This window comes from Rhizopus microsporus, assembly GCF_002708625.1.
Source record: "Rhizopus microsporus ATCC 52813 unplaced genomic scaffold scaffold_15, whole genome shotgun sequence".
NCBI classification, from domain to species: Eukaryota; Fungi; Mucoromycota; class Mucoromycetes; order Mucorales; family Rhizopodaceae; genus Rhizopus; species Rhizopus microsporus.
Window position 1 is genome coordinate 333,495 of NW_019671930.1, and position 27,333 is coordinate 360,827.

The following is a 27,333-nucleotide window of genomic DNA, read 5'->3' on the forward strand; positions in this document are numbered from 1 at the left end:
AGGAAGACTCGTTCCCACAAGAAAAATTGCATCATTCTAGCCAGCTGTGTGCAGTCTTAGTCCTTTCAATTGGGTAAAGCGGGAAAAAGATACAAGCCTCATCATTCCCAATGATCGACCTTGAAAATAAAGCAAAGTCCCCTTCATGTATGCAAGACAATAAAAAATGAAGTATATATAAAACCTGTAGTATTCTCTTCTTTTAGACCTTTCTAGACACGACTGTTCCTGTGATTGTTCGATGACGGGAAATCAAGCAACTAGAGCAAGTACTAGGGCATGGGACCACCATACTTTTGGTATAGCCCTTCTTCCCCTTACCTCCCTTTACAGATCTATAAATAGAAGACACGGTTTGAGTCATTTTCATATTCTAATTCACTCATCGAAGCGACGTAAGATATGAGCCATTGAATACCATGATTCATAATGAACCAGAACGTCATTACTGCTATGTGTGATCGCAAGAATCGATGACTATTTGTATCATGTTACACGCTCCAAGAGTATTACCAAAGCAGATATCTTGTGAATTGCCTTCTTAGGGCTAATACTCTTTCATTAAACATGATGCAAACAAGAGTAACAGGTCTCTAGTCGTAATGTCATACCCCCACCACAAAGCGAGAAAAAAAAAAGATAGAGTTTGGTAATTTAGGCTTACTCATAAAATTGGCACAATAATTTGTGTTTTGCTCTCACCAAAGATAATCACTTTACTACAGAGTAGTTACTGGCAACAATCAAATAAGAAAAAGGGACCACTGCATGCTCCCTATTTATAATTTAACATGCTATCTAGTGCGATTTTAGTATCCCTAGTGCGTGGTGAAGTTTTAGTCCTAAAAAAAAAGAAGCTATTTCATTATCAACTCCAATTAAATTCAAAAGATCTAACTTATTAGTTGGTATTGACATCCGAACGAGCTCTGTAAATGTACAAGGAAAAAAGTGATACATTTTTCAAGCTGGCTTTGTCAATCGCAAAAGGTTGTAAGACGTATCGGTGTGTGGCTTGAGTTCGTCTCATGTGCAATTGGTGTACTGGTGTTGACCACAATATTCGGACAGTATGCAACGTTTGTTGGCATTTTTGACGATGGATATACCTTACTGTTAGATGCGCCTTTGAGAAAGGGGCTTCATATCACAACCGGATATATGTATATACGACAGCAACGCAATAATAGTATTAATAACACCGCGCCCATTTACAGTTGCTTCCTCGGAAAGAGTCAACAATTTAATTTTTGCACGCGTTTCTCTCCATTTCTTCATCAACGAATTGTTGGATAACCGATTTGGTTTGTGAAGAAATCTGAAAATTGAACGTATCACGATGACACTTGCTAGTGATCTCTTGCAACAGCGTAGGCGTAAAGCTACTTACTGATAAACTTTGGCAATATTATTATTTTTGGAGAACGAGAGCACTAGACTTACATCATGTGATGTTGAATAGCTTCCACTGTTGTTGAACGTGGAAGAAGTAGTGAAGAATTGTGTGAATGACGACAAGTAAAAATAAGCCTCAAATTCACTTACTGAAATGACTGTGGGACAACCATGGAAAAAAGTATTGAGTCATTTTAATTATAAGCCGCTTAATGAATACGGGGAAATTGCAAGTTGTAAAATGTGGGGAAATTTTATAGTCAGGGCCAATCAATGTTTATTTCACATGGTTAAATGAACTTTAAAGCGGAGAAAACCGGGTGAAGAATCTGAAGGGTTTAAAGGGCTTGAGGAAGTGTTCTATAGTCTGGGGTCTACCAAATTTGGAAGACATAAATACCTTAGTTTCTATTTACAAAATAGTTCCTTTTTCTCCTTTCTTCTCTCTTTTTTTTTTTCTCTTTCTACTTTGATGCTTCCAAAGATACAAAGTTTATTCTAAAGGAAAATCAAGATTGGGTTTTATTTATAAAGAAAAGCAAGAACTTTGTTAATTCAATTCCTTTTGGTGTTATTGCCAACAAAACAATATGGACTATCATCCATCCCATAAAGCTTCAAGTGTTTCAAGTACCGGTAGTAGTAGCTCGTCCCTTTGGGAATCTGTTCCATCACTTTATACAGGAAAGGCGGATTCCGTCTCGAGCGCCTTTGATGATTTACTACTACCTGAGCCAGATGAGGGTAACTCTAAGTTATATTTTATTAATATGTTTTACTTATTTTTTCATAGGCTTTGATTTTCAATCATCTACTTCCTTATTATTAACTCAAGATGCGCTTGAAAAGCAACAGAAAGAATTGGCGATTCAAGAGGAGGAGGTAAGCTGATTGATTATTGGTCCGCAATTTTCCCACACTCACTTCCTATTTAAATAGAACCATGAGATGATTGATAATAATAGTGTTACCCTAGCCAAGAAGCGTCATAGGGACCTATTATCGGATGATCAAAAGAGAGCAAACCATATTGCATCAGAGCAAAAGAGACGTAACATGATTAGAAGCGGATTCAGAGAATTAACAGAATTGATTCCAACATTAAAGAATATCAATAATTCAAAGAGTACAATTCTGTTCAAATCGGTGGATTATATTAAGCAATTAGAAAAAAGGAACAAGATCCTCAAGGAAAGATTGTTGCTATTACAACAAAAACTTAAGCAAAAGCAATTAAAAAAGGCCCTAAAACAACAACAATTACAACAACAACAACTACAACAACAGCATCCTATGACATACAATTCAATTTCAATTCCAAGTGATACTGTAAATACTATGCCCGCTTTAGTTATGCCTGCATCTGTGGATGATTGGTTATTAAATCAATTCAATCAGCCTTATTTAAATATACCAAATAATGATGATAATGTCCTTACCATCCAAAGTGGTAGAGAAAGCTTATTATCTTCTGGTAAACTCAATCATTTAAAATAAAAAACATTTTATTTAATCTGTCTCATGCAAAATCAATCTTTTTCCAATTTTCTTTCTGTTTATACTTGATTCACTACCGCTACTATGGTTACCGTTGTCAAAGTAACTGTAACCACCATTCAGTTCTTCTGTTTCTTCTAATTCTAATACTCTCTGTCTTGAGGAAATGCCACTTGGATACTTTTCATTCAACAACAATTTCTGAATATCCAGCAAGTAGCCCTTCAAAGTGTCCAAGAATCGCTGGGTCTGTCTATGTTTAGAGGAAGCAACGAATGCGATACCATCTTCTTTTATAATGTAACCGATGCCAAATCCATCAGCGACAACAGGTCCAAATCCAAATAATCGAAGTGCAGGATTACCACAATTGGATGTACTGATGACAGTGTGGTTCAGAACCTTCCACCCTTTATCTGTAAACAACTTGGGCTTCTTTTCATCTTTATGCAGCCTGTCCCAAACGCATTCAAGTGCATACAGATGCCTGTCTTGGCCTAGGCCCATAGAACATTCCTTGGTCAACTTCGTATGGTATTTAAGGGCTTGTCTTAGCTTATTTAACTTTTCTTGATCAGGTGCAGTTTTGGAATAATACGTGGTCACAAAATCAACAGATGCATCTGACACGCTACGAATGGCTTCTGTTCTTCCGTGATAGAATGTCTTGGTCATTGCAGGTTCGTAGGTGCATTCGCATTTGCCATAGAGCCCATAATATGCCGCTTGAAATGCCATCTATTTAAGTTTGTTATGCATGTTTATTTATAAGGTTTATATATAGCTTACCTGCACAAAGGCATCAGGACTCATCTTCATGTCTGTAATAAAGTATTTACCATACTTGTTAAACTCTAGCACTTTGACTTCATTTTGAAGAATCAAATCACTGATTCTTGTCTCTGCAAACTTGATGCCCAGTCTTAACGTGTCTGTCATCTTCCATTCGATACGTCTAGGATTAATGTCGATCACCAGACTATCTGAACTCTCTCTACGCTGTTCGCCATCTTTTTTGGTGTTGTAAGAGTGAAATATGGATTTTGTTTGGCTGTTGATCGTTTTAGCAAATCGTAAGATTGTCTCAGTATAAATGTCGGATACAAAACGAAGCACAGTATGACCATCCACGCCTAAAGTTGAAAAATTAGCGTCTTGTTTGTGTGTCATCAGTTCGCTCTTTACCTGTATGCTCAAAATTAATGCCTGCACTACCATTTTTACATACAATAATCTACCCTCTTCTATTAACCTTTCTTTCTATATTCATTTTTATAAAGAAACATACCTGAAGTTTATCATACCATCGATTGGTACACGTTCCAACCTGCATACCATCCACCAATTTATAAGTACCACACAACATATTTGTGCTCAATTCATTCGTATCAGCTGGCTCAACATGATCTAAACAAACAATAAATAAGGCCTGATCAACCACCTTGAGCGCTTCTGCGTTGGTTTCGTCAGACTGTAACTCGTCTCTCAATCTCGCCCAATTTAAACGATTCTCTGTCGTCAAGACTCCCATGGCTCGTTCGGCAATAGACGATGCTGGTGTCTCCGCAGCATCCTTGACGATAGCACGCAGATTGGCTGCGATCTGTTTCTCGCTTAGGATGATTTTGCCCTCTGCATCAAACACTTCAAAGTGATAAAACTGACTTTGTGCCATGACCACGATATGGCGAGCATCTTCTTCAGTTGCAATATAGCATCCGTTTTCGGTAGGTACACGAGCTGTTGCAAATAATCGGCTAAATTGAGACATGCATAAGGGCGTTCCACGGAAAACGTCTGGTTCAAGTGTCTTGTTGCGCAGTGCTTCGATAAAAATGATGGTAGAGTAGATCAGGGACGAGGCTCTTACAATTTGATCGTTACGAAGAGGCGTAGGATCGTCTTCCAGCAAGAAGAATGGGTTCAGATTGAGAACGACGGAATCGGTGTAATGAAGGTACGAGTCATACCTATGGTATAACATAAATACATACACTACCCTTGCTACCATGTCACTTACCAAAACTCTTCGATATATGAATGTTTGTTTGTCGCATACGTTTGTAGCTTCTTTTGAAGTTCAGGTCCTTCGTTCTCCAAGAAATCCTTAACTGCGGCTTTTGTTTGCTCATGCTCACTGGATGTCTATGTCACATAGTCAACTGACTGTAGCCTTTTCTTTTTTCCATATATTTACCTGAAGTGGTTTCAGTACAGTAAGATATTTTTGTAAAGTAGATTCCAGGTCAGGAATAGGTAACCTGGGTAATTCATCTTGATACTTGAATGTTATTCCTCCTGATGGTTCATTAAAGGGCTTCTGTGGCATTGCAACTGTCATGATGTTTTGTTTTTTTAGTATGTGAAAAAAAAAGGAAAAGATAAGAGGGAAAAGGATAAATTTATATTGTGGGGAAAATAATGCGAGCGCGACACAAGCTTAAACCGCATAATTAAATTTCCGTAGAGCGGTTTCTCACGGCCCATGATTTCACTTGATTCCCTATCAAAGGTTTACTCTACGGTATTGCATTACATCTATTCATAGAAAAAGATTCATTCTTTGATTCAGTACTTCTTTTGGTGCGTATTCTGCTATTCTATTGTTCAATAGTAAATCACCAAGAGGTATTCAAGGATGATCTTGTGCAACTTGATCGAACGTACCTTAACTGCGAAAGTGCGTTTGATGGAAAAGTGTCACATCTTTTTAGTGTTGACGTTAACAAAGTTGAAAAATTACTCAGCCAGTCTTCATCCTCATTCCTAGATATATAAGTGAAATACTACTCACTTTTTTGAATGATGTGATGGGCATTTTGTGTGTGAGGTTAAATTGCTCAGAAAGAGGAGTCTAGTTTGACCAAAATGATTATAAACGTCTGAGACATTAAATCAGTTTGATCTACTGTATTTGTGATCCTCCAGCTCACATGATGCTCGACGATCCATTTTTTTTTTTTTTACAACACAGACATTGCACACTCCATAAGCACAAAAAATGAACAGCATCCACAAACTATTTGTGTTCTCAGTAGCAAAAGGTTAAAAGAAAATTGGATAGCCCCTTTTCATAAGTCTTTACGTCTTTCAAATCTTTTTTGCAACCAACAGTATGGTATAATCTATCTGCATCCTATTTACAAACCGACCAGTTCATCTATCTCAACCATGACGGGCTAAATCAGTATACTGTATTTTTATTAACTATTGACGTTAATTTTATAAAATATTGTCGTGAAATAAAAAAATTATATACGTAAAAAGACGACAAAGAAAAATACATTTGAATAAAACGACATCATGTCAAAAGAGAGAGAGAGATAATGAGTATATGTAGAAAAAGAGAGAAAAAGTATGTTAGTATTAGAGCACATATCCTAATATTAGTTTTACTTACCACCAAGGTGCATTCTGGGGAGGGTAGCGATAACTACCCAGGAAAGTTTAAACAAAAAAAAAAAAGGAACGGAGGATAGAGAGAACCCAGGGCGTCAGAAGAGACTATTGGAGAATGTTCCAGATACACGCCAGAGAGCAAAGAGGGCGGGACAAGCGAGTCAGAGCAAGGACCATGAGGACAGGCTAGTTTTGATTGGTGAATCTTTGAACACTCAGAGGGACATTTGATAACTGCTGTAAAGAAGCAAAAAAAGGACTCGATTAAAATGGGTTTTTATATGTTTTTCTTTCAAACAGTTTTCAGGATCAGGCACCTAGGACAAAGAAATCATGTCAAATAGAAGCAATCTGCTTCGTGACCATTCAAGAATATACATTGCCAAATATGACTACATGCTCTTCTAATTTCATGGAAAGAATTTAAACTTTTACAAGGAGACTAAAGAGGGCGATTTCTAATATTAAATTAATTTCAACTCTAAGACAGCCCACCTATTAATATTACTGTCAAAGGGAATAGTGAGCCATATTCTTTTTGTATTTGTTATTATTCTGATAACATTGCAACGGTTTCAATACGACATCTAAATTTGGAAATACAGTATCTCCATGGATGTCAAGGCTGATATTACGAAAATATTCTTGGTAACGGCGAATTTACATTTCATACAACATGAATTTTGTTCTCACCATTGGGTGCATTTATTTTCGATCACAGGCGAATTTGCTTTCCGGAAAGACTGTATATCAACTATAGTAGGTAAATAATCACAGGCATATCACTGCCTCGCGACAATAACATATACATTGCGGTTGTACAGTACAACTTTGTTGGATACGAGATTAGCTTTTTTGGCATATAAGAATGTCATAAGTCAATTCTATATATATATATAAATATGTATACATATAAATGACTTGTCCAATGTACTATTTATGAACAAAAATACTGAATGATACATGTCAAAATAAAAGACAATATCTAGTGTTTAATAAATTAGGGGGGGAGAGGCTAAGAATAAAAAATAAAGGAGACTATAAAAGAGTGCCCCCTATCTTTGTCTACACTCTTCTCTCTTTTCTTTTACTAAAGTTCAATGAACGATAATCATTATAAAGTAACAACCCAACGGTCTACATCAATTGGCAATACAGATACAAACAACACGATGGATCAGGAGCAATCGAGTTTTCCTGAAATGGAAAAAATGATTCATAGGCTAAGTGTGATTGACAAAATAACCATCCCAATACATCAAACTCCAGGTGAATCTGATATGAGTATCTCCAGTTATGCTCAACGCCAACCAAAAGAACTTCCACCTAATCGAATGGGCCCACGTGAGCAAGAGGAAGCAGGCAAGCATCAAAAAAGTCTATAAAACGTATTTACTCAACATAGTATAGACGAGTATATAAGAAAGGCAATTGAATGCTTGTTTAATAATCAATTTATGGAAGCCAAATCTATATTTCAACACAAGATAGACAGGTGCGTCAGCGCAATGTTTAATAAATAATATTCTTATTCCCTCTTGGCAGTGATCCGTTGTATGCAAATGGACTTGGCTTGATGACTTTTATAAAAGCTATCATGGTAAGGGCATAATAGACCCATCTACTAGAGAGAAGCTTATATACGTTGCTAACTATAGACCCGTGACAAAAATGATACCAATCTAGCACTAAGTGTGCTAAAGGCAGCTGAAAAGGTTGCCACATGTCAAATAAATGCAAAAGGCGTCAAGAAGGGATATAGCATTTCCAACTACTTTTCTTCACTTATCGTGCCAAATCAAACTGGGCTTCCATCAAGTCCACAGACATGCTCTAAAAGAGAAGTAACCGACATCGAGTCACTATTCATGGCAAATGGTACATTAAGAGCCTATGTAATCAAAGCGGAGGCTTGTTTATTGAGAGGAGCATTACAAATCCTTCAAGAGAACGCACTTGAATTGACAAACTGCAGTTCGAGTTTACATCAAGGTAAGAGCCAAAGACACACCCTTTTATTCCCTTTAGCTAAGAAAAAAGGGAATAAATAGCATATAACAACTATACTATCGTTTGGCAAGAATATAAGAAAATGGGCCAAGCGTACACCAAACATATGGATCGTGATACCGTTGCTGCTTTGTACTTTGGTCTCGGATCATTACATTTACTTGTATCCTGCTTTCCTCCCTATCTATCCAAGCCATTTTGGATTCATGATTTTACTTGCAATCAACAACTTGGCTTTGCTCTATTAAAGATTTGCATAGAATCGAAATGCATAAAATCACCTTTTGCATCTTTAATGTAAAGTGCGCAATTACGCAGAAACAAGTCGCATAACACTTTATATTTTACAGATTACTATGTTATTATCTGATCCTCTGCAGCCAAACATCTCAAATATATACTCAAGAACTCGTGGAACCTGCCCTCGAGTGTCTAACCGAAGCGCAAAAGAAGCATCCCAAGTCTTGCATCTTTTTCTACACTGCTGGTAAACTCTCTCGTATTGCAAAAAATTTGCAGCTATCCACGCAGTCGTTCCGGGGCGCTCTATCGTCCTGCACAGAAGAATGGGCTCATAGTTCTCTAAAGCAGACAACGACGTACGAGATTGCCATGAATCATATCTTGCAACTTGATTGGAAGTCTGCTGCTAAATATTTTAAAGAGCTCCAAAACGCGGGCCCATCTGTATTTTATCAATATATGATAGGAGCCTGTCAGGTAATGCGGGGAGAACGAACAAAGGGCATACTGTCGTTGGCACAGATACCAGACATGAAAATCAAAAACAGACCATCCTCTCTGGAAGCCTACGCTCTTCAAAAAGTAGAGGCCTTTCAAAAGAAAGGATACCAGGATATAAACTACTACCTACCTGGACTCGAACTCTTGCTCATTTGTACTGCGTTTGAACAAATGGATGATACTACATTAGAAAAATGTCTTGGTCTTGTCCAAAGCACACTCGAGTCGATTTATGAACGTGAGAAATTAGAATACAACATACGTGCCAAACAAATTGCACCTAGTGTCGACTTGCCAGATTATTACGATCAAAGAATTTTGCTGTTGCTCATCAAGGCTTCCATCTTTAATGCTTTAAAAAAGTATGATCAGAGTATCGCGCACATCAACTGGATTGTAGATAATTTGGAGCATCTAAAGACAGAAGCATGGGTAATACCCTTTGTCTATTGGGGTAAGAGGATGATGCGTGTATGGAAAGTAGCTGACTATTCTTCTCGTTAGAGGCAGGTGTAACTAGTTGGGGATTAAGTGATTATGCAAAAAGTAAAGAAGTTTGGGAAATTGCCATGTCGCATACAAAAGACCCATTCGGATATCAGCTCATGTTACGATTGAGTATTGCGTTAAGGAAATGTAATGAAATGAACATCAAGAGTCCAGAACCAGCAAGGGAGCAAATAGGTTTATCTACAAACGGGAAAAGGAAAATGCCAATTGTAAAAAAATAAAGACGATATTAAACTTTAGAGCCACCAGTGGTCTTGCATATATGCGTCTGAAAAGTGCTTACCTCTGTCTGTGGTAATGGGAGGTGACCTTTTTACTATGTATTGCAGATTTACCTTTCTTCCTTGTACATATGGATGGTAGTACATCACCCCTTACTCGTTTCTTTCTTGTTCATTTTGCTTGATTGAGTAGCAGACATCTATCGACTACTTGCAAATTAATTTATTCTTTAAGGAGGGAAGCGAATTCTTATTGCTACTATTACGGCCAGTGTAAGCTATTTATTCATAATACTTGTGTAAGAGATGTATTGTGCCAAGGGATAAATTGATATAAAGAAGCTTTTGAGCCATATATATATAAAGGCGCACTTTTGATACTATATTGTATTATGAGATAGTATCGTCATTCTTCTCCTTTTTTTCTTCTTGTTTGATTATGTGGCAAAGTTTTCATTTCACAAAAAAAACCTCAAGAGATAGGTTAGCAATCTATTTTCTCCCTTTTTCTTTATTTTCTTACAATAACAAGTTTCGCTTGTGTACATGAAGCTTCCACACGAGTGAGCAAGATATAAAAGGAAGGGGGAAACAAAGAGATGTCCTTGAACCTCCTTGAAACGATATGCGTGTATATAAAGCTAATATATTCTATTTTTCTGCATGCACGATTATAAACACAGATATAAAAAAAGGTTCCTTTTTTACTATTTACTGTTTATCTTTCTTTTTCCCCATTACATTCATTTAAGTCAATATGAAGTCGATGATATTATGTTTCGTTATTCTGGTTGCCATGACACTGCAAGCAGCGGCTGGTATACATGGAAAAAGAGGCACTGCTCGTGTCATGGATATGAACAAATTACTGGATAAAAGAGGTCGAGGAACCTGGTACACGGGCGATGGACTGAAAAACGCAGCATGCTATGGTCGAAAAGGACTGAGGCCATGGAGTGCCTCTGTTAGAGATATGATCGGAGCCATGGTAATAAACACATAGTAATCTAGACACACACATACACACGTTACATATACTAAAAATATTATAGGCTATGCGAGGATTCGAACAGTGTTACAAGTGTATGCAAATCACCAACAACGACCACCCAAAACTAAAGATTATTGTCAAGATTGTGGACAAGTGTGCAGGCTGCAAACTCGGAAATGCTATTGATCTGACACCTAAAGCATTCAAGTTGCTGTCAAAAGGAAATTTGAACATTGGTGTACTTAATATCAGTTTTAAGCCAGTAAGATGTCCCAAGAAGAGGGGTCTACTGCCTGATTTACCCGTCTTGTAAAATAATAAATACACACACTCTCTTGTATTGGGTTCCAATTTGGTTCCGGATTTCTATTTCTGTTTGTGTTACTCCTTAAAACTATTTTTGGGATTTTTCATTGCTAAAGACAAGCTTCCCGCCTACCGCTTCTGCATGTGTAGTATTCTTTTACACTTTATTCAGAAATTATTCGCACACTGATAAAAAAAAAATGATAACTCAGACAACAAATGAGACAATAAATAATGATAAAAGAGAGTTCATCAGAAGCAAAAGAAATGATTAGTATTTCAGTTATTTATTTACATTGATATTAAATACTTGTATTATAAAGAAGAGGATTTATAAGAGAAAAAAAGAGGTTATTAATACATTACTCGAAGTGCATTAAATAGGGCTGGCGATAACCAGCCCGGAGAAAGTAGAGAAAAAAAGAAGCAAGCAAAGAGAAACCAAGAGAGTGAGCAAGAAAGAGAACGGATGGGACCAAAGTTTGGTAAGAAGCAAGCTACTCGGGTTAGCTTCGATTGTCATCTATAATACTACATATTAGTTCTTACAAGAGTAAAGAATATAGCATACCTTAGAGCTAGCTGGGAATAGCTGGTCTTACTTTCTGGCCCAAAGAAGAAAAGAAAAGAAAAAAAAGATCAGACTATTTATATGAAGCCTCTAGCAACTTGTTCAATTACGTGTCATTTACCAGTGCTGACCACATTTATTTTATGTATATTAGAAATACCAAGTTCATTTTATATTATAACACATTATCTTTTAAACAACAAAGAAGACATAGAAATCAACTAAAGCACTAATTGTTATTGACCTTGTAATGTGTGCTAGTAATTTCTGAAAAAAGTGCATATAAAAGATTTACTTTATGGGCTCATTTGTAATAATATATGTAATTTAGATGGCATGCAAGCTCCTGAATAATCTTTGATGAGCTTATTTTTTATGCATCTCTGAACTGTCAACTTGATGTGTGCTTCAGTTGATATAAATGACTTGCAGCATATGGCTTCTTCCCCCTTATTTGTCAACAAAATGCTAATACTTTAAAAAAAGAGAAAGGAGAGAGATGGTCATGTATATTTACAAGTTATTAAAAGAACAAAGAGTATCAGGGAGAAAAACAAAGAGGGGGGGGGGAATAGATGAATTATTGGCTATAAGATAATGAGTCTAACGATAAGATGACTTCTGCCTTTGTAGCTAAATCGGTAAGCGCATTTGTTAATTGAGATAGCGCATAAGCTTGCTCTGGTCTAACTTGTCTTCTTAAATGTTCTAGCTTGTCTAATGCCATATCAAACTCTGCTAATTCATATCCCCTTTGTTCCATCGGACTAGGTGAACGAACAGAAAGAGGCTGTCGATGAATAGAAGGTGGTAATGGTGGTGATAATGACATAGTAAGGCGATGCTGTTGTTGAGGTTGATGTTGTTGAGATTTATTTTGTTGAGGAGTAGATGATGGAGGTAAAGGAGGCGAAGACGATAAAGGAGGAAGGGATATTGATGGTAGAACATTTGCTGATGATTCTCTGTGAAATAATGATTCCAGCTTGTAAGACTTGCGTTCAGATGATATAGGGGGTAATAATGAAGAACTGCGGTCCATGTTATTATTATTATTATTATTGTTGTTGTTGAATTCTTGATTTCTAAGCTGTTCAAAGGGTAAAAGCGTACTAGCAGTGTCACGATGTGTATCTTCCATGGGGGGAGTGAAATTAATTCTGTCTATATTGGTATCCGTAGGGGTCTTCTTCTTTACGACATAATCTTCAATTTCTGGAACTTCGGCATTTTTCTTGAAGCGCTTTATATCGTTGTTTTCATCTTCGGGAATATTTGATTCATTGTCGTCATCTTCTTCTGCATCACTTCCTTGAGAGATGATGATTCTTTTTCTTCGTTTGATGACACTTCGTTTCATACTAACAGGTCTATGAACATTATGAAGTTTATAGTAAAGACCACAAGCATTACAGATAGTATTCCCTGCTTCATCCCTTCTCCAGAGTGGGGTAGTCGTAGTTCTACAATTTGCACAAATAAGTGCTTGCCGGTTCACTTGATGCTGATTAAAAGCAGGGCAACCAGCACAAGAGCTAGAACCACCTGTACCATTACATTGACCACCACCAGGGCATGTACCACCACCACAGTCATTAACCGCCTTTTCCTTTTTGTTTGTCCTTTTTAAACTAGGAGGTCTTAATGTATTTCTTGCTTTGAGATAAAGACCACAAGCGTTACATATTGTTTCACCATTTGGACCTCTTCTCCAGAGAGGAGTCGTAGTTGTACCGCAGTTAGCGCATTCAGTAGCTGATACGGTTTCCATTTTTTTAGGCAAAGTAGGTGATTTCACAGGAGTCAAAGCTTCCATCATTTCGAATTTAAAATAAAAGAAAGGTGAGAAAATCTGATAACAGAAGGATCTGGTAAAGAAAATTTTTTTGATTGTATATCCGATATTGTAAAAATAATCAATTTACCATCTTATTCACACTCCGCGATTATAATCTTGATCAAAATCTTTGCATAAGATCTATTCCGTTGCCCGCAACCCATACGTTTCAAAATAGTTAATCTGTGAGGGGGAAATGATAAATAAAGACAAAAGGGCGTGTATTATGATAAAATCCCAAGCCATATACTTTTACTTTCAGGCTAAATATATACCAGTTTGTCTTTATTAAAAAAAAAAAAGAGAGCCTTTTAATGATAAAAGAGCCAGGGTTCATAGAATGGATCGGCGCCACACAGCTGCTATATTTGTGCGTTGAACATATTACTATATAGAGATTTGATACTGCAGGGAAAAGCACAATAATAATGAAGCATCTTTATCTGATGCATCACTATTTTATCTGTAAATTTCAAAAGCAGCCCACTTTTATGATTTATCAGTAAAAACAATTTTCCGCCTTATGCCTAAGCGTAGGTTCTACTTTCTCTCTTTTTACTTTTCCATAATAAAGAAAAAGCATGAACCCTAGCAATGCGTTATTTGACATGACTACAAAAAGACTATCTACTCAACCAAGAGAAGCTATTGACAAACAAGACCCATAGTACACCATTTCCGGAAATAAGTTGCACAAATACAAAAAATCTTTGCACACATAAAAATATAAGAATGCAGAGTTTCATAATCTCTGCACAAATTTAAAGCTTTTCTGATTCCTACAACAAAAAAAATGAACCTTAAGTTTACTCTAGAAAATGGAAGAGGTAATGTCTACAATGAAAGTGGAAATGAACCAGTCGACACTGAACAGTTTTCTCTTGGTGGCATCACTGACTTTGATAACATAAATGAATTAGTGGTGACTTTATTCTATTTTTGTGTTTTTTATTTTACTGTAAACTATGCAATATGAGCAATTACATCGACAATGCAATATCTTGACAAATTATTTATTTGCTGATCGTATCATACAAACAGTACTGAAGGGGTTTGGATCACTTATGAAAAAATATGCCATACATGCTTCGCCAGCATAAGATATAACGCAGAGTTGGACATGTTTGGTGGTATGTGTCAGAAAATGTATCGCCTGCTGTGCGTTACCGTCACAGCCAGTTAGGTTATCCATTATATTGGCGTTTCTTTTGTTCATGTTGAAGTCCCTTTCCATGATAGAGTTGGATGCTGAACTATTTGTAGAAGCATAGATTCGGAAACAAAAACAACGATTTTGTAATTTGTTGATCATCAGTTGCAACAACCCTGTCGTATTTTCATCTGATTCTTTGGTAATTGACTTTCGAACATATCCAACCAAGGCGCAATTTGGGCCACGATTATCCAGTTCTTGCTAAAAGGCTGATGTCCTTTCGTTGATGTTGCCCACTACATTGTCCTTGATTTTTAAAGTTGGCGGCCTTTAACAGGCTTGCCATTCACACGTCCCGACGTTCTAGGTCCAAAGTTAGCGTCTGTGATCAATTTACTGAAAGCCCCAAAGGTAACAAGATCATGCAATCGAGGCAAGTGAGTTGTCAGATCATCATAAATCTGTCATGTCGTGTAAAACCCATAATCAAATAAACTCTTCGTTTGGACTTCCTTGAAGTAGAAAGAGAGTTGATTGTTGCCATAATTGATGCACGACAATAGTTTTCGGTAGTCTCCGCACTGAAAATGCCTGTCATTGATGCAACGCCTGTCTCTCTTTTTTTTGGTTAGTTTTCTTTTGCCAAGAGACTTCGGTGTACTCTACGCGCACGAGAAAATCCATGAAAGGGTTAATGTTACAGACACTAAGTATTGTAACTCAAAAGATGCCGAAAAGGGTAACTCTGTGGAACTGAATTCTGACAACTTTAGTTAATTTAACAGCTGAGGTTAACTTATCAACAACCGTTGATTTCAAGAAAAGGAAAGCCAACAAAAATCCAAAAAAAAAAGTATATAAATCCAAGACTCTCTCTCAAAAAAAAATTCAATACAAGCAGTTCACCTTATCTTTTTATTTTATCTTATACAATAAACAGGCAACCTTTTTGGTTATAAAAGTTCCTGGTCTCTTCTTTTTATTTTTTATTTTATTTCATACTTCACAGTTTGATCAACTTTACAAGATCTGGTGGTCACTCCAAGAGAATAACAGAGAATAACAGTATATGTAAAGACGATTCAAATAATAATCAGAGCTACTAATCTGTCAATTAATAGACCAATCGTAACCATATGCTGGAATCTATCAAAGCCTTACATTCTGCCGAGGGTAGTGCAGTTGAGAAGAAAGCACTAGTTGACTTTTTTATGTTATTGTAAGTTGCAAAAATGTCATCCTAGATTTTTACTGACAACATTACCATTTTTATGTTGTAGTGGTGAAGAGATTTATGACGATGTGGGTGATACTTTGTCTGAGTCCGAGGCATGCCTCAACAGTAATTTGATAAAGCACTGTTTGCAAGTATGTTCTCGTATGCTTCGTAATAAGAAGTATGACATTACTATATGCCCGGAGAAGCTGAGTTAGTTTCTATGACTGAGCGACTAAGCAAGCAAGGATTACTTGACAATCGTTTCAAATACTATGCAGATGGCAAAGTAAGAATTAATGCTGACAAGCAAGAGCTTTTGCTTCTTGAGGTTTCTTCTGCTCTGGGTCGAGCAACCCAAGACAAGGTTGCCTTTGATCATACCAAAGCCATATTTGGGCTTCTTGCCATATTGAAGACTCTCGCCTGCAAATATAGTCACGGATCATTTGAATCTTTTAAAAAAATTGAATTTCACTTCATTCATGTTCATGATAATAATAGTAATATCTTTTCGATGCATAAGTCAATAGAAGTCAACATAATTTTGGTTTAATAGGCCACGCAGTTAGACGCTGGACAATGATGACTTCGGGAACCTGGAGTTTATATCATGACAAAGGAGTAAAAGGCCACCATTCCTGTAAACATCAACAGCATGGCTGATGATTTGATCTCCTATGTTCGATTCCATTTAAACTTGGCAGTAAGATAAGGGTTTCTAATTCATTTCAACTGTAATGGTCACTGACCAAGTTTTTTTAGGAGTTATTGAGGGAGGCCTTGGATAGCATCGAAGAACTTCAAAAAGAACACCGAAGTCAGCTGCAAGAAGTGACGATAAACAACGAACAGATATCAGCTGAGACTTTGTTATCAAGCGTTATTAATCCAGTCATCATAAGGTTAAATGAAGGCAAACATTCCAAAGAAGTTGTGGACAGCCCCCGAAGTAGTTCAAACAGTACTCAACGTTAAACAGCCCATCTCCTTCTCAATTCAAATATTTTACCTTTCTTTTAACACAGTTATCCCTTATGTATATATGTATTACGTTATTGCAGTTTATTATGGATATTTTTCATCATTATAATTATTAAATAGCTTATCTCTGTCAATTTCTTTGCAAAAATAAATAAACATTTAAGCACGTATGTTAAAGTGTTGCATTGACGATGCTAAATATTATTTTTTATCCATGATGTACTGGTAATGACATATCAAAGTAGTTTGCGTTGCGTTTAAAGCTCGAATAGGTGCATTTTCATTTTGCAATGTACCTATACTGAGATAGACAAACAGGGAAAGCTGCAATTCATTTGTGATTGAGCAAATAACATCAAGAGGGTTTAAATAGTAGCAACTCAAGAACTTGACAAAGTCTTCACTTTTCACTCTGACCGAAGAATACTCTTTTTTTTTTATGAACCGAAGAATATTCGTCAGTATCACGAGCTTCTCCTAATAAACGTGTAATCACATTTGTCAGAAAATGCAATTAAGGCCACAAAAATAATTTAATACTTCATTTTAGCAACTTGTGTTAAGATTAGGATCGTTCTTAAAGGGTTTATTGAGCATGTTTTCAGCTATAGAAAAATGAGACTTTTGTAAAAGGAGCTGATCATGTGAAAGAAAATAACAGTTTATAATGCTTATCTTTAGCTATATATATTTATAAAAGTATCAAATACCCATCAAATTTTCCGAAAGTGTGTTTATGTATACCATTATTGTAATGTATGCAGCATTTTATGAAAGCATCCAAACAAAGTATTTATTAAGTATTTCTCTAGGAAAAAAAGTTAGAATAAGCCTCCCTTTTGTTATTCCTTGTGTTTGAGGAAAAAGACAGCTTCCCACTCGTAGCTGGGCGCCTAGTTAAAGGCAAACTGCAGCCGCAAATTTCTTCGGCGTAAGGCAGGGTAAATGTGTACTTTACCATTGTGTTTTTCAAATACAAAAAAGTATAGAAACATAAAATAAGGACATATCTTAAAATCATTTGTCTTGTTTTGCTGTTAACCAATAAGGGTTGCACAGCAACAAGATGTTTCTTTTAGAGTAGGAATCAGGACATGCTGAATAGAGACGTACCCTAACATAATCTGATTTTCTAGACCACGCGTAATTCTTTCGCATATTGATACGAAACCCTGATTCATCAATGAAAATACAGTTTTTCGTAAAGTCAGCATCTGAATCCTTCCATTTCATAAACCGCTCATATCTCTCCTGCAGGTTTTCAAGACTATTGCGTTTCTCAGATTCGAAATGTGGTTTTTTGACTGACAGGTTATAAGTTTCGTTCATGTGCTTATGAATGATTGATTTTGTAAGCGAAAAATCCTCAGAGGATTTAGTCCGACTTTCAACTACATCACAAACAGTAACCTGTGGATCGTCATCAACGAGGTCCAAGACGTGAGTTTTGTGTTCCTCTGTGAAGTTGTTTGAGTGACCTGGATTTCTGGTTAATTTTTTGATTGGCACTTCGCCAGTCTCTTCGTAGCTTCCCCACCATCGTTGAGCAGTTCGTTCTTCGATACCTAATTCTCTCCCGACCACAGCGGCATATCTCTATCCCACAGGTAATTCGATCATATAATCGATGAACGTCGTCCTCTGTAATGCTATAGTCTGCATTTGTCCTCTTTGAGGCAATTTTCACTGGCTTTAAAGTAGTTGACTTTTTGTTTTCAGTTGGTTGTTTTTCCAATGGCTTATTCTTCATATAAGAAGAATGATTAACCAAAGTTTCAAAAGCTATATTGGAATCGTTGATAGTTGACATCTTCCATAGGATCATACGTTGATTGACCGTTTTCATTATAAATATTGTTTTGTCCATCTTCATAAAAAAAAGAGTCCTTCATCTCGTAAGATTACAATAGACATTATAAGATAAAGATAATCAAAAGCTTCCTCAAAAAAACTAAGAGAGGACATTTTATTCCTATGGCAGCGAAAGCTTATTTCTGATTGGACGACATAATTTATTGGATCAACTGTATGTATAAAAAGAAAAAGGCGCGATTCAAAGGGGACTGTCTTTTTTTTTACTTTTCTTGCAATGAAACATGCTGCGACTCTGGTGAAAAGAGCAACTACATCGTGTCAGATATATCGAAAGATACGAAAAAGAAAGGCTCGAGTATTGTTATTAAAGAAAATATATAAAAAAAAATATACATGGCCAGCGTTTAATCTACATGACAAAACAGAGTACTTGTTCATTGGTGTTTTTGTTGGTAGATTATTGATCCTTTTTCTTTTTAGACTAAAATACAAGGGAACAACAACATTAGAAGAAAAGAGAGTAACAAGAGTGTCTGGAAGTATCAACAAAGAATATGAACTAGTGGAATGGGATCCAACAGTTACTATAGACGATCTACGACATAATTGTGAACATGACACTTCAAAGGATGAACATATGAACCATACAGCGTACAATATGATACAAGACTACGTTGCGCTTCATTGTAAACAAAACATAGGGTTGATCACTGATTTGGTTCTACAGTTGATTGATCAATTGTTGGAGAATATGGCAAATATACATGAATCACAGAATGGAAAGATAATGGAATGGGAGTACGTTCTTATGCATGCTATACAAATTGGTGTACCGCAAAGGTAATAAAATACTTTTCTGCTTAATATACGCTAATACTCTATCAAAAGCGTGATCGAACAAACACGGATAGAAATGGAAACAAAGACCAATAGAACGGCACCAGGTAAAAAGGCAAGAAAAAAGAAAAGGGACTAGCTGACAATCATTGTTTTAGCCATTGAAGCATTTAACAAAGAAAAAGAACAGCTTATTGATCTTACAAAAATAGAAGAAAATTTTACTGATCTTACAGAAATAGAAGAATAATTCATTTTGTCTTCTTTTGCATTCACACATAAACAGCATCACACAGCATATACACACATTAACACACAATAAATTTTATTTATGATGAATGATTCTTGTAGAATGATTCCAACTCTTCAACATCTTCCTTTGAACCAAGCCAGATACCAGAGCGATCGTGAATGTGCTCAGGTACAAGGTCTAAACAGTTTTCTTTACCAGTAGTTGCCTTACCACCTGCTTGTTCAATCAAGTAGGACATGGGGAATACTTCATACAAGATTCTAAGTTTTCCTTTCTTTGACTTTGAGTCAGCAGGGTAACCAAAGATACCACCTGATGAACAATAAGTTCAAGTCCAGAATTGACACACATACACACACAAATAAACTTACCATATAATAAAGTTCTATGAATATCAGATACCATGGAACCTACATAACGGGCACTGTATTTTTGTTTGACATGGTCAACGTATTTCTTGCTTGGTTCATCAAAGTATTTATAATTTCCCTCGTTAACAGAGTAAATTTTACCACGAGGAGGCAAAGTGATCTAAAATTAACAGTGAGACTTTGCTTGATTCAGCATGGATCTTTTCTCCAGCTTACATTAGGATGTGTCATGATAAATTCACCAATAGAAGGATCCAACGTGAAACCATTGACGCCATTACCGACAGACTAAGGAGGGCAAATGAATAAAAAGATATATACATATATATAAAACATGAACTTACCAAGATGAGTTCTGCGTAGGAACCATACATGCAGTAGCCGGCAGCAATCAAGTCACGGCCGCTACGAATACAATCCTTGATGCTTGGATTCTCTTGGTCTCTCTATTTATGCAAAAATATTAAGTAACCGCTGATGATGCACAAAAAAACAAATAGAAAAAACTTACGACTTTGAAGATACCAAAGATGGTACCAATAGAGACACCACAGTCAATGTTAGAAGAGCCATCCAAGGGGTCAAAAGTGACAACGTATTTACCACGTTGTTCCTTATTTTCAATAATCATTGCATTTTCATCTTCTTCAGACACGAGTAAACATGCCTTTCCGGATCCAATTAATGCGTTACGAAAGATATCATTAGCAAGAACGTCCAACTTTTTAACATCTTCGCCTTGAACATTAGCTGCACCAGTCAAACCCAAGCTGAATAACATTAAAATAATGAACATTAAAAAAACAATAAACTTACAGATTAACGAGGCCAGCTTGTCTAACTTTAGAAGCAACAAATTTACAGCCAAATTGAATAGCGGTCAACAGTAACGTAAGATCACCGGTCGCTTCGGGTGCGTGCTGTTATCTGTTATGAGTACCCCAGACTTGGAACATGGTACTGCAATGCTTACCTGTTGTTGTGAGATAACCCAACGAGTTAATGTGATAAGATCTTCACCAGTACCAACGCGAATAGCATCAAGTTTTTCAGAGACCATGTTTACGAAGAAGTTGTATAATAAATAAATAAACGAGAAAATAAAAGAAAATAAAAGAGAGAACAGCGTCCGATTTCCTTTTTTATACCTTTTAGTAAATGCGGGGTCGGCAACGATGTCACTTCGGGTAAGGTAGGGTTTATTGAACTCAGATAGACGGTTTATTTTAGGCTGTTTCGTTACTTATTGATCATATTCTGACGTCTTTCAATTTGATAAGAAGCGAAACAAGACATCCCATGTTTTCTTTCATTACGCGTCAAAAAGAAAAAAGTCAAAAGTCAAAAGTCATCGTAATTTCCCACAGTGCATTTTTTTTAATTTGCCGCTGTCCTCTTTTATTTTCCTTATTTTCACATGCTGTAAATTGGGGAACAGGACACTGTATCAACATCCAATTCGATACAAGGGGGGACGTCTTTAAATTTAAGCGATAATTCATATTTCATCATTTACCAAATAGCAAGCTGAATGACATCGAAACATTTAACCATGCAATTGGAAAAATATACGATTGGCTGGACAAGTTATTTCAACTTGATTGGGATGTTTTGCACATCTGCATTTGCACCCTGTGACGTAAGCATTAGGCACACAACATCAGCACAGTGTATGGCACTGAAGTATAAGAGAAGCATGTTTCGAGGAATCTGTAATAGCCTCTTTATATTTCTTTTATTTAGAAGAATAAAGATATTAAAAATGAGTATATAGATTTGTAATTATTATTGTGATTAGTCAGTTTATGTTACTGACACCTTTATTCAACATAGAACATGACATGTATGCCTTATATGATATTCTATCTAATTTACACACTAAAATCCATAGTTTAAATGAATAAAAGAGAAAGCGATAAGTCGTATGAGATCAAATAACAAGCTGAACGACATGCAAAGATATACGACTGACTGACAAATTATTACGTTTTGATTGGGAGGGAAAGATCGTTTACTTAGAATGAACAAAAAAAACGCCCTGTTCGAGATCCTTTGTAAATCCATCTCGTATGCCCCAATAAGGGAGAGAATCTCCAGAAAGAAAGAAAAAGAAGAAAAGTAAAAAACTCTTTTTCATGCTAATGTCTCTTTAGGGCATTTTTATGCACTTGTACTACGAAGCTTTTATGCATTTAATTCTGTAAAGATGCATCATGACAATGAATTAATCCCCGGCCATTTCGAGCCATCATGATTTAAATGACCGCCTCTGACCAAACTGAATAACGTTAAATCGCCCTGTAGAAAAACAGCCACGTACAATATTTAATGACCCTTTATCCATAACAGCTCACACAGTTATTAAATATACATTATCTACTGAAATGTCTGCTAACTTTAAAAATATCTCCATCTCTATTACTGCTGATTTTGTTTGCCCTACTGTTTCAGATTATGAGGAAAGTGCTCAGACCATCATTACTACGTCTGATAAGTTCGAGGAATGGTTCAAAAAGGACACGTTCTCGCATGCTAAGTGGGTATTTAAACGACAGTATCCGTTGTAAGCAATCTCCAGTTCACACCACCTTCTATTTGTGTGATCATGCTGGTGTCGATAAGAAGAAAGCTAAGGATAGCACAGGTGCTATTGATAATACTAACGTTGTATCTTCTGTAGATAATGATCAAGGTAGTAGCAGTAACGAACTAGAGGTTATACGTCCTAAGAAGATCCGTATTACTATGAAGTCTTCTATCAAGGTAGGTTGCACTGCCAAAATCATTAAATATGTCCTGACGGACGGCACAATCCATGTTGAGTACCACTGGGAGCATCCTGATCACTGTCCTTGGGATATCAAGGAAATTACGAATTCTCGTTTGCCTTTTGAGATCAAACAATGGATAGCTGAAAAGGTCAGCAAAAATATGGACTAGAAAATCATCAAGAAGTTTTTACGTACTGATGACGAACGCCTCATTGAGATAATGATGCTTGTTTTCATCCTTGTACTGTTATTAAACACGATAATAATTTAACTTTCTAAGCTTGAAAAGAAGAAGTCATTCAGTAGCTTCCCTATGTCACTTTTAATCAATTACCAAGATGTAAAGAACATCATCAATGCTCACATGAATAAGCTATTAAGAAAAAGTTGTCGCAGTAAGCATAGTTGTGAAAAGTGAATAAAGTATTTAGAAGAAGAAAAAAACTGTTCGACGCTTTTTCGTACCCATGAAAATGGTCCTTTCCTAATCTCATGGGTATCTGATTGGCAGAAGAAATTCCTTGAAGAAGCTGAAGAATGTTGTATTGATAGCACTCACAAAACATGCAAGCCTATTACGAACAGCTCCAATGATAGCTACCTGTTCACTATCGTCGTTCACAACTACACCACGAACAGAGGTCTACCTGTTTGTTTTTTCATCACTGATATGAAAACCATTCCTACTTTGCATCAGTGGTTAACCTGGATAAAGATCAACTTCTCTTTGAACGTGGAGCGAATTATGATAGATTGTAGTTCCGTCGAGGCAGCTGCAATTAGAGATGCATTTGAAGGCTCTGTTCGAATTTCTCTTGTGCCGTTGGCATATCAAGCGTGCGTGGGAAACCCACGTCAAGCGAGGCGTAAGTTTTAGACGTGTGTTTAATGTTGATATTAAACATCTTGTAACATTTAGGTGAAAATAAGCAAGTCTACTCACGACACAAAGCTGGTAAGAGATCGTGTTTGCGCTAATCTGAATAGCATGATGTACTCAGAAACGTCGAAAGCATTCGATCTGGCCCGTCAGCTGTTCCTTGCGTACTTCAACAGATTGTGGCTTCCAAGAAACGAATTGTGGTCCAAAGCGTGGAGATAGGTAATCATTGGTGTTTATTGTTCCAGTTTACTAAAATCTAACTTTTCTGTCTATTCATAGAATGCTTATTTCCACACTAACAATCTGATAGAATCGTATCATAACCAATTGAAGACGTTCTATCTTGGTCGTTCTCGCTCTTTGCGTGTAGATCATCTAGACTACTTGTTATCCCAAGTGGTAGCATTAGATTATTGGCAGGATACAAGCAAAGCCGTGCATGCTTTTGGTGAGTTTCGCTTGACAGCCAACGAAGAAAAGAAGAGAAGAGCAGCATACTGTATTGACTACGACGTAGCCTGTTCCATAGTAGAACAGCTCGAAGAAAGTGTTTACCAGTGCAGATCCTTCACTGAAAACATCCTCTTCTACGAGATGATACCAAAGAAGACTCTCTGAAGAACTGCAGCTGCCCTGATCAAACAAAGATGTGTAAGCATATTTTTTTGGTCAGCCGCGTAACCAAGCTGCCTTTTTCTCCTCATGCTCCTGCCCCTGTTGCTCAGCAAGAAAGGTTTTCTGCCCCAAATGAAGACCAAGGTCATCTTTGCCGTGAAATATAATTTGGCGTTATTTATCAGATTTGTTTCACTGTATAAGCATGAGGCTTTGTAAGGCCTGCTGCACCAATGATCTGTTAATCTGCCTCATTACAGGAAGCGTGGCTGTAATTAAAAACTCGTATGATCTCCTGAAATAAACTGTGAGATTTCCTTTTTTGAATCTTGCAGTATCCTATTGCAGCGTCTCTAGTATTACCCATTTGAATAAAAATATAGCATAATATTCACCTTAGTAGAAAAGCTTATATCGCCTAGTCAGAGTATATGGAGATGATACTGCTAATTTCATATTGTAGAGATATTCTACTTTAAGAAAATGAGTCATTTCACTGTATCTAACGCATGTGACAACATCACTGTGGTAAACAAGCTTTGACACGGCCAAGGATATCAGCAACAGCTTTATTTTTCTTTTTTCTCTTGCCTTCAATAGTCTCTGAAAGCTATCATCAGGTTAGTGAGGATAACAGTCTGTGAGAATTTCTTATAGCTCAAACACTTTATAACCTAGAATGAAACATACTGAACAGAAAAGCTATTTTGATGGCGCTAACATAATAAAGATTCCAATTCTACGGCAAAACTTGAGGCGTACTGCTAGCGAAAGCTCTGAGAATTCTTCCTTAAAAAGACCATGTCTTGTACCAGAATCTCCTGAACTCTTATACAACAGCTTCTTGCGTTCTATTCATGATTATATAAAGGCCACCGTTGACTCCACTACTAAAAAAAGCAAAAATGTGGAAAGGGATCTGAACAAGTTGGAACAAAAGTTGCTCAATATCAAAACCTTACCAAGGGGTGTCTTGACACAAGCTGCAATGTATGCAAGCTGTACACCTACTATCCTGAGAGATTATTTGGACAAAAATTCCATAAAAAGAATGATGTAGTTTTTAAAGAATACGTTAAAGGAAACTTTCATTCTATAGCAAGAAATTTAAGGGAAGAAGTAACAGAAGGGAAACACGATGGTACAGAACCCGAGGTTCATTCTACCGATATAGAGTATAGAACTTGTAGCGTGGCGGTAAACCGAATTATCAGAAAAGATTTACCGCTGGAGATAAAACAAGCTGTTTTGGAAAAACTTGAGAGCACTCTTACCCAAGTATCTGATTACATTATAAACATCACGTTCATAATGAATATGGTTCTGCTAGAGTTACGAAATTGTGATATGATCATACAAGGCTCTTTTAATATCGCAAATATACTCCCAGATGGCTTTTTACCCAGTCAAGACTGTACTATAGAGCATACCATTGGCCCTCTTCCCGTAGCAGATTCTTTTACGAAGGGCTTTAGCATGCTTATGGAACATCAGCACATTGGTTTGATACATTCTTACTACTTTGACTCAGTTGGTGCGAAAGAGACAAACCTAAACAAGCATCCGGCTCAGATGGCCATCTTCATGGCCCTAGAATCATCTGGAATAGAGCGAGGCAAGTTTAAAGAAACATCATTAAAGTCTCATGAAATGGTAAATGCTCTTGTTGATGTTACTACAAACATGAAAAATATGTGGAGCACGCCAAAAATCTTCTATGGCTTGATGAACAGTTTACTGGATGTTTTGTTACGAGTACATTTGGCGCCTAATCGAGAAGCCAAATACAGAAGCTATATCCAGAAAAGAACAGAAGAAAGATTAAAGAAAGACTCGCAACAGTCAGTAGACGATAACAGCAGGACATCTATTTTTGCCAATCTTCCTAGGAATGCAAGAAAGAATATTGTACGAGACGAAGAATACAAGGAAAAAAAGCATGAAGCAAAAATAAAAAGAAAGTCTGAAGAAGCTCACAAATGGAAAGCTAAAGTCGATACGTACCAAAAAAGGATTGATGGATATAAAATGGCTGTTTTGGTAAGATACCTTATTTTTGTGCTACAAGATATTGATAATGTAACGTTCTTGCTTCACAGGCTAGGAAAGTCGAAAGGAGCAATATAGTAAGAACTGAGAGCACTGTTGCAGAAAAAAGTCAACTCGCCAGTAAAAATTATGACGAGGATGACGTAGAAGAAGAAGAGCTGATCCAGGCAACACCACAGATTTAACAAGAAGGAGATTACGCTGTTTAAAATCTGCTCTGAAAAGCCTACTTCTCAATGATAGAAAAGACGCATTCAGTATCGACGACCTGAAAAAGGAATGTTATGACGTTGAAGAAAAAGAAGCATATCCTTGCCTGTTGATTTTGAATGCTTTGAAGCCGTATATTCCAAAGAAAGGACGGTTCGTCATAGCTCATCAATTACCATTTTGCATCCTAGCGAATAATGCTCTTTTGTATGTTGGCTACAAGAAGTTTTACAGAAAGTTTTGTCCGCAGCCATCTGGTTCTACATTACATGCCTTAAGAATAGACGGGTCATCGTTGTATCAAATATTGACCAGACTTCCTTGTGCATTGGCAGTATTCAATTATGATAACTATCTCATAGAATCGGTTGAAGAAGCTCGCCAAAATAAGGATGCTGTTTTTAGCGCATTATTTGATATGAATGCTATAATAATGACGTGCAAGCCCAATGGTCTAGAGTTTGCTCAAAATATAACACTGTTGCCTGGAGTAAAGACTGCCCACTTGCTTGGAACAAAGGATGCTGTGGGTGATCCAAACAATAAGAAAGGTCCCGCCTCATATGAATTGACAGATCATCCGATTGTGGAAGAGGAATCTAAAAATCCAAAAGAGACTCTTGTGCAAGAAATCCAAGGCTTGCAATCTGAAGTCGTTCAGATAGAAAAATTGCTTAAAGATGCATTGAAGAACA

At 36.7% G+C, this 27,333-nt stretch overlaps 13 protein-coding genes across 14 annotated transcripts; 8 read left to right on the forward strand and 5 right to left on the reverse strand.

Moving 5' to 3' along the window:
- Positions 1-1,985: 1,985 nt before the first annotated feature.
- RHIMIDRAFT_245669 (uncharacterized protein) lies at positions 1,986-2,779 on the forward strand (the record flags this gene model as incomplete). The annotated part of the gene is made up of 4 exons (XM_023610230.1): positions 1,986-2,139; positions 2,189-2,277; positions 2,335-2,724; positions 2,747-2,779. The coding sequence occupies 4 exons, from the start codon at positions 1,986-1,988 to the stop codon at positions 2,777-2,779; spliced, it is 666 nt and encodes a 221-aa protein (XP_023463681.1).
- A 119-nt stretch (positions 2,780-2,898) lies between these two features.
- RHIMIDRAFT_41342 (acyltransferase ChoActase/COT/CPT) lies at positions 2,899-5,249 on the reverse strand. The gene is made up of 6 exons (XM_023615220.1): positions 5,090-5,249; positions 4,913-5,037; positions 4,181-4,862; positions 4,078-4,126; positions 3,682-4,025; positions 2,899-3,630 (listed from the first exon to the last, which is right to left on the reverse strand). The coding sequence occupies exons 1-6, from the start codon at positions 5,231-5,233 to the stop codon at positions 2,905-2,907; spliced, it is 2,070 nt and encodes a 689-aa protein (XP_023463682.1). The 5' UTR covers positions 5,234-5,249; the 3' UTR covers positions 2,899-2,904.
- A 2,116-nt stretch (positions 5,250-7,365) lies between these two features.
- RHIMIDRAFT_261405 (uncharacterized protein) lies at positions 7,366-9,870 on the forward strand. Its single transcript, XM_023611526.1, has 7 exons — positions 7,366-7,653; positions 7,702-7,786; positions 7,837-7,891; positions 7,950-8,283; positions 8,343-8,598; positions 8,652-9,499; positions 9,550-9,870. Exons 1-7 carry the CDS (start codon positions 7,464-7,466, stop codon positions 9,774-9,776), a joined length of 1,995 nt encoding a protein of 664 aa, XP_023463683.1. The 5' UTR covers positions 7,366-7,463; the 3' UTR covers positions 9,777-9,870.
- A 569-nt stretch (positions 9,871-10,439) lies between these two features.
- On the forward strand, positions 10,440-11,254 carry RHIMIDRAFT_261411 (uncharacterized protein). Its single transcript, XM_023611527.1, has 2 exons — positions 10,440-10,764; positions 10,829-11,254. The coding sequence occupies exons 1-2, from the start codon at positions 10,534-10,536 to the stop codon at positions 11,078-11,080; spliced, it is 483 nt and encodes a 160-aa protein (XP_023463684.1). The 5' UTR covers positions 10,440-10,533; the 3' UTR covers positions 11,081-11,254.
- Positions 11,255-11,904: 650 nt separating this feature from the next.
- Positions 11,905-13,506, reverse strand: RHIMIDRAFT_261412. Of its 2 annotated transcripts, none has more exons than XM_023611529.1 (1): positions 11,905-13,506. In XM_023611529.1, the coding sequence occupies exon 1, from the start codon at positions 13,461-13,463 to the stop codon at positions 12,225-12,227; it is 1,239 nt and encodes a 412-aa protein (XP_023463686.1). In that variant the 5' UTR covers positions 13,464-13,506; the 3' UTR covers positions 11,905-12,224. The 2 variants fall into 2 exon arrangements, with proteins under 2 accessions (XP_023463686.1, XP_023463685.1); XM_023611528.1 differs by having other exon boundaries at positions 11,905-12,709.
- A 2,150-nt stretch (positions 13,507-15,656) lies between these two features.
- RHIMIDRAFT_261415 (uncharacterized protein) lies at positions 15,657-16,428 on the forward strand. Its single transcript, XM_023611530.1, has one exon. The coding sequence runs from the start codon at positions 16,047-16,049 to the stop codon at positions 16,404-16,406; it is 360 nt and encodes a 119-aa protein (XP_023463687.1). The 5' UTR covers positions 15,657-16,046; the 3' UTR covers positions 16,407-16,428.
- On the forward strand, positions 16,414-16,878 carry RHIMIDRAFT_293940 (uncharacterized protein). Its single transcript, XM_023614032.1, has 2 exons — positions 16,414-16,556; positions 16,616-16,878. The coding sequence occupies exons 1-2, from the start codon at positions 16,509-16,511 to the stop codon at positions 16,826-16,828; spliced, it is 261 nt and encodes an 86-aa protein (XP_023463688.1). The 5' UTR covers positions 16,414-16,508; the 3' UTR covers positions 16,829-16,878.
- Positions 16,879-17,481: 603 nt separating this feature from the next.
- RHIMIDRAFT_293941 (uncharacterized protein) lies at positions 17,482-18,680 on the reverse strand (the record flags this gene model as incomplete). Its single annotated transcript, XM_023614033.1, has 2 exons — positions 17,482-18,430; positions 18,468-18,680. 2 exons carry the CDS (start codon positions 18,678-18,680, stop codon positions 17,852-17,854), a joined length of 792 nt encoding a protein of 263 aa, XP_023463689.1. The 3' UTR covers positions 17,482-17,851.
- Positions 18,681-18,880: 200 nt separating this feature from the next.
- On the forward strand, positions 18,881-19,801 carry RHIMIDRAFT_261418 (uncharacterized protein). The gene is made up of 3 exons (XM_023611531.1): positions 18,881-19,489; positions 19,538-19,593; positions 19,645-19,801. Exons 1-3 carry the CDS (start codon positions 18,924-18,926, stop codon positions 19,734-19,736), a joined length of 714 nt encoding a protein of 237 aa, XP_023463690.1. The 5' UTR covers positions 18,881-18,923; the 3' UTR covers positions 19,737-19,801.
- RHIMIDRAFT_218074 (inositol phosphatase) lies at positions 19,787-21,571 on the reverse strand. The gene is made up of 7 exons (XM_023607345.1): positions 21,084-21,571; positions 20,927-21,030; positions 20,622-20,880; positions 20,455-20,556; positions 20,327-20,398; positions 20,111-20,270; positions 19,787-20,051 (listed from the first exon to the last, which is right to left on the reverse strand). The coding sequence occupies exons 1-7, from the start codon at positions 21,168-21,170 to the stop codon at positions 19,816-19,818; spliced, it is 1,020 nt and encodes a 339-aa protein (XP_023463691.1). The 5' UTR covers positions 21,171-21,571; the 3' UTR covers positions 19,787-19,815.
- Positions 21,572-21,929: 358 nt separating this feature from the next.
- Positions 21,930-22,221, reverse strand: RHIMIDRAFT_41419 (uncharacterized protein). Its single transcript, XM_023615221.1, has one exon. It carries the CDS (start codon positions 22,172-22,174, stop codon positions 21,989-21,991), a length of 186 nt encoding a protein of 61 aa, XP_023463692.1. The 5' UTR covers positions 22,175-22,221; the 3' UTR covers positions 21,930-21,988.
- A 415-nt stretch (positions 22,222-22,636) lies between these two features.
- On the forward strand, positions 22,637-23,690 carry RHIMIDRAFT_261425 (uncharacterized protein; the record flags this gene model as incomplete). The annotated part of the gene is made up of 3 exons (XM_023611532.1): positions 22,637-23,029; positions 23,051-23,110; positions 23,162-23,690. The coding sequence occupies 3 exons, from the start codon at positions 22,640-22,642 to the stop codon at positions 23,297-23,299; spliced, it is 588 nt and encodes a 195-aa protein (XP_023463693.1). The 3' UTR covers positions 23,300-23,690.
- A 1,035-nt stretch (positions 23,691-24,725) lies between these two features.
- On the forward strand, positions 24,726-27,293 carry RHIMIDRAFT_293945 (uncharacterized protein; the record flags this gene model as incomplete). Its single annotated transcript, XM_023614034.1, has 4 exons — positions 24,726-25,380; positions 25,440-26,419; positions 26,479-26,548; positions 26,608-27,293. Coding segments are annotated over exons 1-4 (2,058 nt in total), but the record flags the coding sequence as incomplete, so codon positions are not given.
- Positions 27,294-27,333: the final 40 nt, after the last annotated feature.